The 15486-nt window shown below is 42.5% G+C and overlaps 1 protein-coding gene across 1 annotated transcript in view; it reads left to right on the top strand.

The window, feature by feature from the left end:
• The window catches only part of UBE4B (ubiquitination factor E4B), a 133979-nt gene extending 119373 nt beyond the window's left edge, over positions 1-14606 (top strand). Inside the window, exons 23-27 of the mRNA XM_058552858.1 lie at positions 3089-3223; positions 5638-5829; positions 11974-12148; positions 12762-12908; positions 13238-14606. Of these exons, the coding sequence (XP_058408841.1) occupies positions 3089-3223; positions 5638-5829; positions 11974-12148; positions 12762-12908; positions 13238-13299 (711 nt within the window). The 3' untranslated portion in view covers positions 13300-14606. The remainder of the gene's footprint in view (positions 1-3088; positions 3224-5637; positions 5830-11973; positions 12149-12761; positions 12909-13237) is intronic.
• The last annotated feature ends 880 nt before the right edge of the window (positions 14607-15486 follow it).

A 15486-nucleotide genomic window follows, 5' to 3' on the forward strand; every position in this document is an offset into this window, starting at 1 on the left:
AAAGTTCCTTAATTTCTGTTTCCTCACCCGTAAGTCAAAGATAATTCCTGCCTTGCAGGAAAGTGATGAAGAGAGACGGTAGATGGCAAGTACATAGTTCAGGACCAGCCCAGAGAAGGTGCTCAAGATGTGTAGCTCCTTTTGTTTCATTTGCCTTGAGACACTCCTTCTGTCCAAAATGCTCTACTTTCCATTCTTATGTGTTAAAATCCTACCCATTCTTTGAGTAAGGTCTTGTCTAAGTACTCCTTCATGGTTGGCCTTCCTCAGTCAGTGTAGCTGCAATCTTACCTTTCTCTACGCTTCTGAATGCCCACTTTATGTCACTCATGATGCTTATCTTGGACCAGCTTATATTGTAGATGTTGGGATATGGGTCTGTAGCACATTATCAGAGTCAGTGCTTAATAGCATTTGTTTACGAGATGACCAAACAGATACTATTGATTTTTCTGTGTTAATGGATGGGAAAAGGGCATAAATAATCCCTAACAAGTGCTGTTTCTATTTGACTTTGAGGTCCCTTCCTCCCTCCCCCACCCCCCACCTGCTCCTCCTCATCTCCCTACCCTCTAACCATTGGAGGACTCCGACGCTCAGCCCTCAGGCTTTTCCTCTCCTCTTTCCACACTTGCTCTCCAGGTCAGTCACTTAGTGAGGGTACTAGTTGGTATTTTGAGTGTAGTGGAATTTTGATATAATAATAATAATTTATTATGAGAGTCGCATACATTGCAGGGCATTTAGCATCTCTTGTTCATGCCCATTTAATGGCAGTGATGTACCCTCCTACCCCAAGTCATCATGCGACCAGAAACACTCCCACATGTGGCCTGATGCCCCCAGTTGAAAATCACTGCTAGGTGTTCTCATCTATTCCAAGGCTTTAAGCATCTGTATTCTAGAGGCTGGCCTGGTGGCATAGTGGTTAAGATCACGTGCTCCTCTTCAGCGGCCCGGTGTTCACAGGTTCAGATCCTGGGCTGAGACCTACGCACCACTCATCAAGCCATACTATGGCAGGCATCCCACATATAAAGTAGAGGAAGATGGGCACAAATGTTAGCCCAGGGCCATCTTCCTCAGCAAAAAGAGGAGGATTGGCTACAAATGTTAGCTGAGGGCTAGTCTTTCTCACCAAAAAAAATGTAAAAAATAAAAATAATAATAATAGGAAATATCTGTATTCTAAAGACTCCAGAATGTGCCTCTCCAACTCAGATCTGTCCTGATTCTAGACCTGCAAAACCAGCTGTTGACCTGTCTCTCTGCCTTGTGGTCTAATAAGTATCTCAAACTTAACTTGTCCAAAACTGAACCTTTGATGTTGTCTCCAGATCTCCTCTCCGAGTCTGCCCAATCTCAGTAAATGACAACTGCATTCTACTAATTGCTCTGGCTCAACACCTTGGAGTCTTTCTTGATTCTGCTCTCTCTCTCTCTGCAAATGCCTCTAGGCTCTATCTTAAAAAATATCCATTACCTGACCTGTTCCCCCACCTCCAGGCTACTGTCATCTCCTACCTGGGGAGATTCTTGTAGTAGTAGCTCCCTATTTGGTCTCTCAGCCTCCACCCTTGCCCATGTCCATACCAGAGGGATGCTGCTAAAATCTGTCTGCTCGTTATCCCTGCTCTGCTCAGAACCCTTCCAGGCTTCCCTTCTGGCTCAGAGAGAAATCCCAAGTTAGAGAGTGGCCTAGAGGGTGCTGCAGTGTTGGCCCTGCCTTTCCCCTCACTCGCTCCACCCCAACCACGCTACCTCCCTGCTCTTCCGCTGACAAGCAGGGGGCTTTGCACTTGCTGTTCCCTCTTCCTGGAGTGCTCTTCCCTCAGATTTTGACTGACTCACTTCCTTCAGCTATCCATTTAAATGTCACCTCCTCAGAGAGGCCTTCCCTGACCACCCTTTCCAGAAGAGCATCCCCTGACCCCAACACACTCTTTCTTTCCCCTTACCCTGCTTTGTCTTCAGCACTGTCAGACTTACTGTGTATCTGTTTGGGTGTTTATCTTTTTATTGCTCATCTCCCTAGCTGGAATCGAAGCTCCATGAGGGCAGGGAGCCCTATTGGTCATGTTCTGTACTCCATCTCCAGTGCCTAAAGGAGGGGCTGCTCTGTACGAGGGGCTGGATAATGTTTAGCAATGAATGAATGAGACACCCAGACACAGATTTAGGTAGTTCCCACCTTGCTGTTCTTATGTGTTTCTTGGTTCAGCCTTCCATTCAGTAGGCTCATTCTTGACCAAGGGGCCATGGACAGGTCACCCAGCATTGTTGCAGGATCTCCACCGAGCGCTTACTCAGAGGGCACTTACTCAGGGGGCACTTGTTTGGCAACTTCAGCTGTTCTAGCTGTTTCCCCTCCCCCAACGTAAAGTAAACTGGCCCCTGAGCAGACCTAAGAATTTAAGTCTTTACTGATGTTTCTGTATTTTATCCACCTCAGAGCCTTCAGTGTTCCACCTTATTTTACCCATGAGTCAAATACACCTTATTTCCTTGTTTCCTAGCCTATGGGAGAATTGAAGGAGGAGGATGGTGCCAGAGGGAGGCATGCTGACAGTTGTAAGGGATGACAGCCTAACAGTGTGGAAAGACAAAATTCAGAAGCTTAGCAATCTACAGGCACTTGGTGTAGGAGCAAAACATATAGACCTAGTATCGTAGCATAACACATCACATGTTTTTAAAATAATGACGACTAAGTAAAAGTTATTAAGGAAAGTGAACCTTCCTTTATTAGCACCAGTGTATATTAAGCATGACATAAGATTCACTTATTTCATCCTGCGTGGACGTAATGGTGACTTCTTTTACCATTGAGGAAACTGAGTCTCACGTGAGTTAAATGTGCCAAGGTCACCTTACTCAAAGTCCTAAAGAATTCTGATGCTGAGAGGAATAAACTTCAGTTGTCCAGAAAGTTCGCTGGTATGGGTAGTTATATCATTCCCTAAGAATGTTGGCTTTATTATGCACTTCTCCAGTTATAAGCTGACTGTATTTTTCCCCTACACTTGGCGTTTTGGTGAGCTGCTGACTGGTGCTGAGATGTGTCTGGCATCTGTTCAATGTCTCCTAGGATCAGCAGCAGGCCCGTCAGTCTCAGCTTGCTCAGGACGAGCGTGTTTCGCGCTCCTATCTTGCCCTGGCAACAGAAACCGTGGACATGTTCCATATCCTCACGAAGCAGGTCCAGAAGCCATTCCTCAGACCAGTGAGTAGAACTCGGGGTATTTACTTTGTCTGTTGGATTCCACATTCAGATTCTATCACTTATAACTAAACATAGTTGTAGAAATCCTGGACGTTCCAGGGTCACAGTCACTGGTAAGTGAAATTCTGTTACCAATTCTGTTCCCAGTTATGCTAATTGATACACACAGCACTCTGTTGATAGACTAAAGCAAGCAGTCACTTCCAAGATAACTTAATTCACTTTCTGCTTAGACAGCACATTGGATTATTAATGTTGAAGCTATGACGTATTTTTATCATTATTGATTCCTTTATTTTATTGATAGGGAAAGTATGAGGTAACGTTAAGTTGGAAATTAGAGTATATTAAGTAGAAATAATTGGTAATGTATAAGATCTTTGGTTCTCTTAGGTATAGCTTTGTTACACTCAAGAAGCCAAAGGTTAATGAGAGCCATAATTCAAGTTTATGATAGATCAAAGTTAGTCAAAACGTTTGGCCTTGATGTGATTAATAAGACCTGGGTCCTGTTTCAGAAACTGAAACTGAGCGACATGACTGAAGATCTCTGCTTTGCTTCATCCCCCTCCCCCCACACACACATACAGTTTAGAAGCTTTGTGGTGTGGCTAGGACAAGGGAGTGAAGAGGACCAGAAAGGAGCCTGAGGTTCAGTAGTTAATTGCCTATATGGAGACAGGTTTACAATGAAATATAATTTTACTACGTTTCCTTCAATTTCCACATTCACTCTTCCCTCCGACATTATCACCCCACCCTGGCCTGTGTGCAGCTCAAGAGATGAGTCTCCTCTCCTCTCCCCTTCCATTCCACATCTCTTCATAAATAGATTTCAGCGCAAGAGCAGTGGAACGTGAAGCAAAACAGAGCTCACCACTGAAAACGTAAGACACTGCAACTAATTTCAACAAGATATTTCAGACACTTGCTCCCCTTAAAGATTTGCAAATGGAATTTCCTTGAACTTTTTCTATAAAGGCCAGCCAGTAAATAGTTTAGGCGTTGTGGGCCACACGGTCTTTGTCACAGCTACTCAACTTTGCTGTTGCAGCACGAAAGCAGTCACAGATAACACGTAAACAAACAAGTGTGGCTGTGTTCCAATAAAACTTTATAAAAGCGGGCCTCAGGCCAGATTTGGCCTGCAGCTAGCGGTTCCCCAGTCCCTGCTCAGAACCATGTTTTATTTTATGTTCAGTGACTCCAGTGGCAGTGCTGTTTGATTGTTAGAAGGTAGGAAACTATAAAAATTATTCGAGACTAAATTATCATAAAGCCTATTTTTAGTTCTAAATTCTTCATTTTTTAAAGGAAATTCTTGAAAGCTACGTCTAATGTTTTCCTGTCCATTAAAATTCATTTTTTTCAAGGCCTCGTCATCAATCTGTCTATACCCCTGGCCGTAGTGTTCTGCCCTCAGTCTTTGCAGGCCTGCTTCAAGGTTTCCTTTTCGTCTGCTACGCTGGTTCACTGGCTAGCTCAAAATCTCCCACTTCAAAAAGAAAAAAACACCCACTCTGTACTATTCTTGTTACTCCTTTATTTCACCATTTTTAAATTAAATACAAGAGTACTTTGCTTTGTGCAAAAGCAGGTTCTTGAAAAGCTGAGTTTAAGTTGAATTTGTATAAATCTAATCACTAAATTCAGTGAGAACCTTGCTACTTAAGAAAGCTTCCCCTTCTTCTTTTCTGTGGCCAGTGTTTACTCTCGTACTCTCTGCTCTAAGCCAGGCTTGCCCAGTTCAGAGTTGCTTAAAGCAGTATATGCCCAGCTGTACTAGGTGCTGAGTCATCTTGTGGGGTTATTACATATTATTTTGTAATTATTTTCCAGTTCTTTCATTTAAGTTTGCCTTGTCTTACTACCTAGATTTAAAACTAATCAAGACATAAATTTTACCTTCTTTTGCATTTCTCCCCTCTTTGCGTCTGATAACTAAATAAGAATGGTGCACTGTCTGAACTGTTGGGGACTTTTGAAATTTATAGAAAAATAATGTGTAAAATGATGGCTGAAAGAACATACCCAAAAACTATTGTGACTTGTGTTATGATGTTGGAATTAAGAATAATTTCCCCTCTTTTACCTGTTTCTCAATGACTTTGGAATGATCCTTGTTTTTATAATTAAAAGCATGAATTTAAAGAAAATCTTGCCTTTTGTTGGTATTTATAAATATTCCATCAACCTGCAACATTCTATTAAGTATTAGAATTATTGGATTAGAAATGGTGAGTAAAGAAAATTTTGAATATAATATCCTTCTTCAGCTTATGATACACAGCACGTATAAGGGATTCTTTGAACATTAATCCTGCCAATTCCTGTTCCTCCACTGAAATGGGAGTTTTTGATCCTTCTCGCTTGTCTCAACAGCGTGAATTGTCCTTTATCCTGTCATTTCCTAGGAACTTGGACCCCGATTGGCTGCAATGCTGAACTTTAATCTTCAGCAACTCTGTGGTCCTAAGTGCCGTGACCTGAAAGTGGAAAACCCTGAGAAATACGGCTTTGAACCAAAGAAGCTGTTGGACCAACTGACGGATATTTACTTGCAGCTGGATTGTGCCCGGTTTGCTAAAGCCATTGCTGACGACCAGGTCAGTGTCTAAGAGAGCAGGCCGTTTCAGAGGGAGTCTGGGGTTCAGCCTGCTGAACTGGGCAACTTGAGTTTACTTCTCTGTGGGTTTCCTGGCAGACCCTATGCAATTACATATCCATCTGTCCCTGGATTTTCCCCACTTGAAATCAAGGAAGGTGATACTTTTCAAAATGTGGTTTGAGAAGTTTTTAATATGAAAATGGAAATAATGACCACAGTGGCAAGAGGAACTTGTCTGGTGTAAATGGAGATGAATTGGTTGTTTTCCTTTGGGCATAAAGAGATTTGGCTCCCAGATCTGTCTCCAGTTGAGTTCTTAACCCATCTCGCTAAGGGCCTTACTTAACAAACCCATTACATTCGCAGGTTTTCTCAGGAAATCCAAATCTTCTTCCCAAGTCTACTGCTTTAGTGCTGTGGGGTTTTTTGGGGTTTTTTTGTTTTGTTTTTTTTGGTGAAGAAGATTAACCCTGAGCTAACACCTGTTGCCAGTCCTCCTCTTTTTGCTGAGGAAGATTGGCCCTGGGCTAACATCCATGCCCATCTTCCTCTACTTTATATGTTGGACGCCGCCACAGCATGGCCTGATAAGCGTAGGTCTGCACCTGGGATCCAAACCTGCGAACCTCCGGCCGCCAAAGCAGAGCGCACGAACTTAACCACTACGCCACTGGGCCAGCCCCAGTGCTGTGGTTATTTTTGTGGCTTCAGGTTTCAAACCTTGTATGGTTATCTTGACATTTTCCCTCGCCTTTATTGTTTGTGTCCCTCATGATCATATCTATTATGTATTTTTCATTCCTACAGCTACTGATTTAGTCCAAAGCTGCCCCTGCCCAGCCCTACTTTTTGACTTTCCAGGAATCTCGTAAAGGCCTTCCCCTCCCTCCGTGTTTCTCTGTGCTGCATCATTTCAGCATAATAATAGCTAATGTTTATTAACTGCATACCAAGTTTTAACCACTTTTCATGTTTTCACTCATGTAATCCTCACAAAATCCTATAGTATAGGTTCGATTAGATTCCTCCCTTTAGAACAAGGCACAAAGATTTTAAATAGCTTGCACAGTGTTAGTGTGGGGTAGAGGCAGGATTCATACCCAGCAGTCTAGCCCCGAGCCCGTATTCTCAACCTCTCTGCTCTCCACTTAAAACGCCCAAAAAGTTCCATGCTCATTTCTGTCTCTCCATCTTTGTTCATTCTGCCTATCCAAATATTATTCACATCTCAGGTTAACCATCAGTAGGCATTCTAGAAGGTTCTTTACCCATATCTCATCCAAAGGTGAAAAGAGGGGAATTATAGCTACTTTTTTTTAATAACAGCTTTATTGAGGTATAATTCACATATGTAGGTTCTTTGGGATGTAAGCAAGAGATGTGGTCTTGACAAAGTGCCTGCAATGGATAAAACCACATATGTCTATAAAAAGTAGTGGTAAAGGAGGAGGTTAGGAGTTTGCAGTTATTCTGGGGAGATGCTAAAATGTTTTTCTAGCCTACAACTGTATAATACTGTACAATATAGAATGGAGGATAAGTGGTAGTGTGTAGAGAGGGAAAGGAAGTGGAAATGCTCACCAGTTGAGGTCCAGTCATCTGCCTTGGGTAGAGGCGGACTGCAGCTGGGCCTCTCTAGCCCAGCCAGAGGTCGGTGGGTGGAAAGTCCCCAGAGACTCTTCCATTTTTACTGTAAGAGACTACTTGGAAGAGTCGTTTCGAGTGCTTCCTCTTCTGAGAGGTCTTGCTGTGGCTGCCATATTGCAAGCGGTTAGCATAACACAAAGTTTGCAGGGTGGATGAACACAGCATACCCAGTGAGGCGGTGAAAACCAAGTGGGTGACAAAGGAGTGCTTCCAGCTGCCTTTCCTTGGTGACCAACAAAACATCCACACTTCCTGGTAATGCCTGTGGATTGTGGTGGTGGCCTGTGGCGGCACCGAGCTTGAGTCATAGGCGGCAGTTTCTGTACAGTGGTACATGGGTCATCTTCAATGTCTAACTAGCCCTGCTCTTCCAGACTCATGAGGCAAACACACACAAGTGCCAGTGACGCAATGGAGAGAAAAACACATTTTAAGTGGATTTTTTGCTTCCTTTTACACTTGTCCTGTGTTTCCACTTCCTTGTCCTGATTATCGGGCATTTTTCGTTTTTGTTGGCTGTAAGCTGATTAGGGGCCTACCGAGTTGATTGTTTTGGAAGAGGGTTTTGGGGGCTGAGAGAGGAAGGGTGGAAGGCTAGGAAGGTTCAAAGGAGAGGTAGCAGAATTTTGTTTTCTCCTTTGAGGACAGTGGTCTTGGTTTGGTCTGGTATGTCTTGTTTTCCTGGGAAGACAAAGGAAAAAGAAAATGGCAGCTGTGCAAGGAAAGAAACTGAGAAACGTCTCTCTGTATATACCAAGAGTGGGCTGAAGACAAGTGTCTAGAAGAGGTGACAGAAGGCACCAGCACGGAAAGCCACTGAGCTTTACACTCACAAACCTGAGGAGAGAGCCCCCCAGAGGAGGAGTGGAACAGAACAGTTGTCCCTGGAGCTGAGAGAGTCTGGGATAGAGAGGTCTGAGGGTGACTCAGTGAGCTGCACTGATGGCCACATCTGACTGTGCTTTGTTGAGCAGACTCTAGTTCTCTGGAGGGAGTGTAGATCTGGTGTTCATGGAGCGCTGTCTGTTAACACCATGTTCCATTAAAAAATAAATGATAAAGAGCCCATCTGAAGTCTCACTTGACATAAATTTAACCATTTTAAAGTATATCGTTCGGTGGCATTTAGTACATTCACAATATTGTGCAACCATCACCTCTGTTTAGTTCTAAAACATTTTATCACCTCCAAAAAGAAATTCTATATCCATTAAGCATTCACTGTCTATTCTCCCCTCACCCCAGCCCCTGGCAATTTACTAATCTGCTTTCTGTTTTTATTTTACCTTTTTTATTTTTTTGGTGAGGAAGATTAGCCGTGAGCTAACATCTGTTGTCAATCCTACTCTTTTTGCTGAGGAATATTGGCCCTGGGCTAACATCCATGCCCATCTTCCTCTACATTATACGTGGGACACCTGCCACAGCATGGCCTGATAAGCGGTGTGTAGATCTGTGCCTGGGATCTGAACCTGCAAACCCCGGGCCACCAAAGCAGAGCATGCAAACTTAACCACTACTCCACCAGGCCGGCCCCTGTTTTACCTATTTTTAGATCTATCTATTTGCCTATTCTGGACATTTCATATAAACAGAATCATACAATGTATAACCTTTTGTGACTGGCTTCTTTCATGTAGCATAATGTATTTGTGTGTGTATTCGAATGTTGTAGTGTCTGTTAGTACCTCATTCCTTTTTATGGCTGAATAATATTTTGTTATATGGATATACCATGATCTGTTTATCCATTCATCCATTAATGGACATTTGGGTCGTTTTCACCTTTTGGTTATTGTAAGTAATGCTCTTATGAACATTCATGTAAAAGTATTTGTTTGAATACCTGTTTTCAGTTCTTTTGAGTATATACTTAGAAGTAGAATTTCTGAGTCATATGGTAATTCTGTGTTTAACTTTTTGAGGAACTGCTGAACTGTGTTCTACAGTGGCTGCACCATTTTTATTCCTACCAGCAGTGTACAAGGGTTCTAATTTCTCCACATTTTCGCCAGCATTTGTTATTTTCTGTTTTGTTGTTTTTTTAAAATAACCACCCTAGTGGGAGTGAAGCGGTATTTCACTGTGATTTTGATTTGCATTTCCCTACTGGCAAATAGTGTTGAACATCTTTTGTGTGCCTGTCGGCCTTTTGTATATCTTCGGAGAAATGTCTATTCAAGTCCTTTGCCCGTTTTTTTAATTAGATTGTGTTTTTGTTGAGTTGTAAGCATTTTTTACATATTCGAGATACTAGACCTTTGTCAGATACATGATTTGCAGGTATTTTTGTGTTTAGTTTTGTAACCACTCTAAGATCCTTGAAGTCAGGAACAAAATCTTTGCTTCTTCTGTGACCTACCCACACCAAACTTGAAGGAGCAGCTCAGTAATATGTGTTCGTTCGATTCATTGATGCCACTTTTCTTCAAGACTGACTGCCATCTCCCCATAGGTACCTTTTGATTTTGAGAAATAGAGTAGGTGATGTTTCATGAGGATAAGAAGCGGCTAAGAACAGCTACTTGTTCCAAAGAGAAGGTCAAGGTGAGATAGTGTCTACAGCAATGCCCAGGCTTCAGTAATTCCCTGTGCATTTTTGCCGTTCCGACATCTTACTGTATCTTTTGGTCATTTATCCCCTGTGCCCCTTCCCAAAGGGACAGGGACTACCACTTACCTGGCTCATAATAAGTAGGCACCAAATAAAGTATTTGTTGAATTAATGTAGTAATTTCGTTTCAAAAAACTATAACCGAGGCTCTCTGCGTTTGCCAGGGTTGTAGAAGATGGCTTTAGGATTGTTGCTAGGCCCAGGCCCCTGCTGGCACTTGGCCCTGACCTCTCTCTTCTTCCGGTCAGTGGCATGGATTTAATAAGGGGTGTGGGTGTGGGTGGAGAGAGAAGGTGAGCATGTGCACTTATTTAGAAACTGAAGTTGAAAAAGGAAAGAAGAGGGGCCAGCCCCGTGGCATAGTGGTTAAGTGCGCGCGCTCCGCTTCGGCGGCCAGAGAGTTCGCAGGTTCGGATCCTGGGCGCACACCAACGCACCACTTGTCAAGCCACGCTGTGGTGGCATCCCATATAAAGGAGAGGAAGATTTGGGCATGGATGTTAGCCCAGGGTCAATCTTCCTCAGCAAACAAAGAGGATTGGCATCGGATGTTAGCTCAGGGCTGATCTTCCTTATCCAAACAAAAGGAAAGAAGAAAGATTGAAGAATTTCAATGCAGAGCCGGCCCCGTGGCTTAGCAGTTAAGTGCGGGCGCTCCGCTACTGGCGGCCCAGGTTCAGATCCCGGGCGCGCACCAACACACCGCTTCTCCGGCCATGCTGAGGCCGCGTCCCACATACAGCAGCTAGAAGGATGTGCAACTATGACATACAACTATCTACTGGGGCTTTGGGGGAAAAAAAAAGGAGGAGGATTGGCAATAGATGTTAGCTCAGAGCCGGTCTTCCTTAGCAAAAAGAGGAGGATTAGCATGGATGTTAGCTCAGGGCTGATCTTCTTCACAAAAAAAAAAAAAAAAAAGAATTTCAATGCAGCATTCTAAGAGAACACAAGTATTGAGATGAATTCAGCCTAGAGATGTTAGTGTGAATCCTCAGTTAGAAATAACAGGTCACATGTTATGGTTCTGTCCTTCAGAGTCTCAGATTTAATCATTCCTCTCCACAATTTGCATCATTGTCTCTAAATTGACAAGTGGCCAATGTTTCTGCCATAAAAGCAAAATATGATGTACTTTGATATTTTGAAATGGCAGAGAGTTGTATGAGTTAGGTACCTGTGAGGTCGGTGTTACTATCCCCATTTTACACTTGAGGAAACTGGGGCTCAGGAGAGTTAGGGATTTGCCTAAGACGACACAGCAGGTACATGGTAAAGCCAGAATTCAAGTCCAGGTTCATCTGGGTCTGTGATGGGCACTTGTCCTCTAGACCATCCCGCCTGTTCTTGTAGCCTTAAATCATTTCTGCTCCTGTCAGCAGAGCACCTGACATTTAATAGTGTTGACCTGAGAGGTCGTAAAGATTGATGGTGAATGGGAAGAAAGCTCCTATTGATTATGAACTATATTGGGTTGTTTTTACCATGTTTACCATTAGGGAAAAGAGCTGAAATTTCCACCTTCTCTGATATACTTCTAGGGCACAATGCCTTGCGAGGACTGAAATAGGCTAGATTTCCTTCTCTTTTTAATTAAATTTTAAAAGAAATTCATGTCTGCTGTAAAAATAATTTAAAAATTCCCATCATTTGCCTCAATCCTGAAGCCCTCCCCAGAGGTAATGACCTTGTACAGTTTGGTGTGTATTATCCCAGTCTTTATGTATTTATAGCCATGTAAAAGTTTTATATATACATACATAATAATTTTAGGGCTTTCTTAGGGGGAAAAAAACACAAATCATACTTTGGATATTTTCGGCAGCTTCCTTTTTTCCACTTAAAATATATTTGTCTCACATTGTCTTTCCTCATTTGCAGAGATCCTACAGCAAAGAGTTGTTTGAAGAAGTTATTTCAAAGATGCGGAAGGCAGGGATCAAATCCACAATAGCGATAGAGAAGTTTAAACTTCTTGCTGAGAAAGTGGAGGAGATAGTAGCCAAGAATGCGCGCGCAGAGATTGATTACAGTGATGCTCCAGACGAGTTCAGAGGTGAGTGGACCCACTTTTTTCATGCTGAATTCTTTGATTTGAGTTAACTTGAGGCATGTAACATTAAAAGAGGACATTCTGTGCTTTTAGTTTTTTAATGATGTGCTGTAGTTGCTTTTTGAGACACTTTGTCTGAAATTTCATTTGCATATGAACTTTTGGTTCATATTGTAAATTAAAAGGGAAAAAAGTCCTTAGCCTGATTTTAAGCCAGCTAACAACCCTAAAGATTCCAAGGTCAGCCTTGCCTTTGCAAGTGGGGATTTGCATTTTCAAAGAAGAATTCTGGGAAGTCCCGGGTTGAAGGATTCTAGCCTGCGTTGTCGTCTTTGCTGCAGAGCCCTGAGGGCCTGTGGCTTTGTCTGTCCTGCTGTCTTTTTTCTCTGTTCTTTCCTCCCAGCAGTAGCTGACAAAAGGGTACTTGCCCCTCTACAAAAGGCAATGTCTATGCCTTTATCTAGTGCTGATATCCTTCTAAACTTGAGGGCCTAGTAGGGGCCATTTGGTTGCTGTTCCTGTGGATATATTTTTCACTGATAGGAGGGGCTTTGTTTTGTGTTCTTGTTCAGTTTTAGGCTCTATTATTAGATTACAGTTTGCTTTGTCTCTTTAGACCCTCTGATGGACACCCTGATGACTGACCCCGTACGGCTGCCCTCCGGCACCATCATGGACCGCTCCATCATCCTGCGACACTTGCTGAACTCCCCCACGGACCCCTTCAACCGACAGACGCTGACAGAGAGCATGCTGGAACCAGGTAGAGGAGGGCCCAGCTTGAGTTGCAGTGCCTACTTCAGAACGAAGCAGTGGAGCGAGAATCATATATCAGAGATTAATCAAAGGAGGAAAATTATCAAACCCAGAAGCTACATACTTTATGACACTTAATAGAGAAGACACAAAACACTCTGCTCTTCTTCATTGTTGAAGTCTAGTCCTTCCTTTTCATGTCTTGTTTCTTCTTCAATCTTCAGTTTAATGAGGGAATGAATGGCCTTTTCTTTCCAGTTATACAGAACTACAAGCATCATCTCTCAGAAGAGCCCTCCCATCTGGGGCATTAATCCTTTCCTTTTCTTTTCTCAGTGCCAGAACTGAAAGAACAGATTCACGCCTGGATGAGAGAGAAGCAGAACAGTGACCATTAAACCGTCCCCCTGGCCCACCCTCTGCTAGAAACGGCCCAGGCCGGCAAGGCGAACAGAAGCAGCATCAGTGGTGAAAATGCTGTTCCAGTGTTGGAGGCCAGATGTGGCAAAATACAGCGAGAGCCACCCAGAGTGACCAGACGGTGGAGATCTGAAAGGACACGAATGAGAGGAAGAGCCCAATTCCTGTACATATATTTAAGTGACAAATGTGGTCAAAAGTTTGAGGGACATATTTTATGATTGCTTGTGTAATAAAGCACGTCCTTCATACGTCACAATTTGGGGCTTTTGCAACGAAAGTCTTTTAATAATTGATGACAAGTGGGTCTGGGCAGTATCCCCTTCATCTTTTTTTTTCCTCTAAATCCAGTATCCGTTGATTTGATTGTGATTAGAGAACCTTGGACGTTTTGCTGCTAAAGAATTTTTCCCCTGCCCCTTCCTTCCTGACCCTACTTGCACTGCTGTGGATTTTTTTAAGAGAAGCAAAAACAAAAATAAACTCCTTTCCCTGGCCCTCCAAACATATATTCTGTGAGATAACTGTGCCTGCAACAAAGTGTTAATCCTGGGATCGTATTTTTATATCATATTCACATATTTGTTTTTTTAATTGGTGTTAGATGACATGATTAATAAAAAAGGCAAGATATTTTCAGAATTTGAATTTCAGTTTTTTTTTTTTTTCTTTTGAAATGTCCCTTTAAAATTTTTTTATTCTAAATGAAATGAAGAGAATCCTGTTGCTCTGGTCCTTGTAATAAGCCCTGTGTTAGGAATCTAAGGAGCAGCTGCAACCAAGGAAGTGTTTAAGTATATCAGGATTTATGTGACTTATGGTTTCTGGGGGGGAGGGAAGGGTTGGTTTTTTTAATGCTCTGTGACAGTTCTAAACCTTTACAGTTATCCTATGAGGGTAAATAAATTCTTTAACTCTTGAGTCTGTGAGTTCGAGGCAGGGGTCATTAGTCTGATGTGTCCTTTGGGGCTTGGCCTTACCAAAGCAAAAAAGGGGTGTAAGAAATGTGGAAGTATGTCTGCTTGTAAAAACACAAACAGACAAACACACCCACACACACACGCACAAACATAAGACGTTTTGTATTACTGCTCCCTACTTAACATACTTGAATTCTTGAATTTCCTTTGGGGTAAAAACGGATTTGAAACCATAAAGTGTTTTGAAGAAATTAAGTCTACAAAAACATACTTTCTTTTTCTTTTCCTTTTTTCCCCCTCCACAGACAGTGTCCTCTGTTCAATTCCTAACGCAAACTACAATAAATGATGATACACATTCAGAAGGAATCTTCTTTGAGTCTCTTCTTTTTGTGGAAAACAAAGGGATGGGTGAAGAACAAGAGCCAAATGAGTTTCCATGTGGTGGATTATCTTTTCTGGAGCCAATTAGGAGTCGCTATTTTCACAATAAAACTTGCATATTTGTGTCAGTCTTCATGCTCCATTTGGTTCTCATTTCACTGTTTGCTTGTTTGAGGGGACAGCTTTGTGATATTCGGTCTCTGCCATTCTCAAGTTTTTACCTTTCTCAAATATCTTTTCCCTGACCTTTAAAATTCTTACTCAAGTCCAAGCCATTTCATCAACATTTTCTTAGGCACTGCGGTTTACCTACCAGCTTTCATGTAATGATAATAGTGAGCATTTCAAGCATTTCCTGTGTGCCAGGCACTGTGCAGAGGTCTTTACATTTATGGTGTTATCCTCTAAGAAGACGGTACTATTATCTTTGTTTTTTCAGACAGGTCAGGGTGTGCGGTGTGGAGAGGTTAGGTAACTTGCCCAAGGTCATCTGGCCAGTTAGTGGAAGAACAGGTGTCCCGGCTCCAGAGCCCATGCCCTTAGCCACTATGTCTACACTTCTCTTGAGCACATTTGTACTATTTTCTTTTTTTCTTGCTGAGGATCATTCGCCCTGAGCTAACATCTGTGCCCATCTTCCTCTCTTTTTTTGTACATGGGATGCTACCACAGCATGGCTTGATGAACAAGTGATGTGTAGGTCCGCGCCCAAGATCCGAACCTGTGAACCCCAGACCCTGAAGCGGAACACACGAACTCAAGCACTACATCACTGGGCCAGCCCCTGTACTAAATCACTTTTTTCCCAAAAAAATATAATGTATTCTTTGAAACAAAAATTTTAGACTAAACCAAAAAAAA

This window comes from Diceros bicornis, chromosome 13, assembly GCF_020826845.1.
Source record: "Diceros bicornis minor isolate mBicDic1 chromosome 13, mDicBic1.mat.cur, whole genome shotgun sequence".
NCBI classification, from domain to species: domain Eukaryota; kingdom Metazoa; phylum Chordata; class Mammalia; order Perissodactyla; family Rhinocerotidae; genus Diceros; species Diceros bicornis.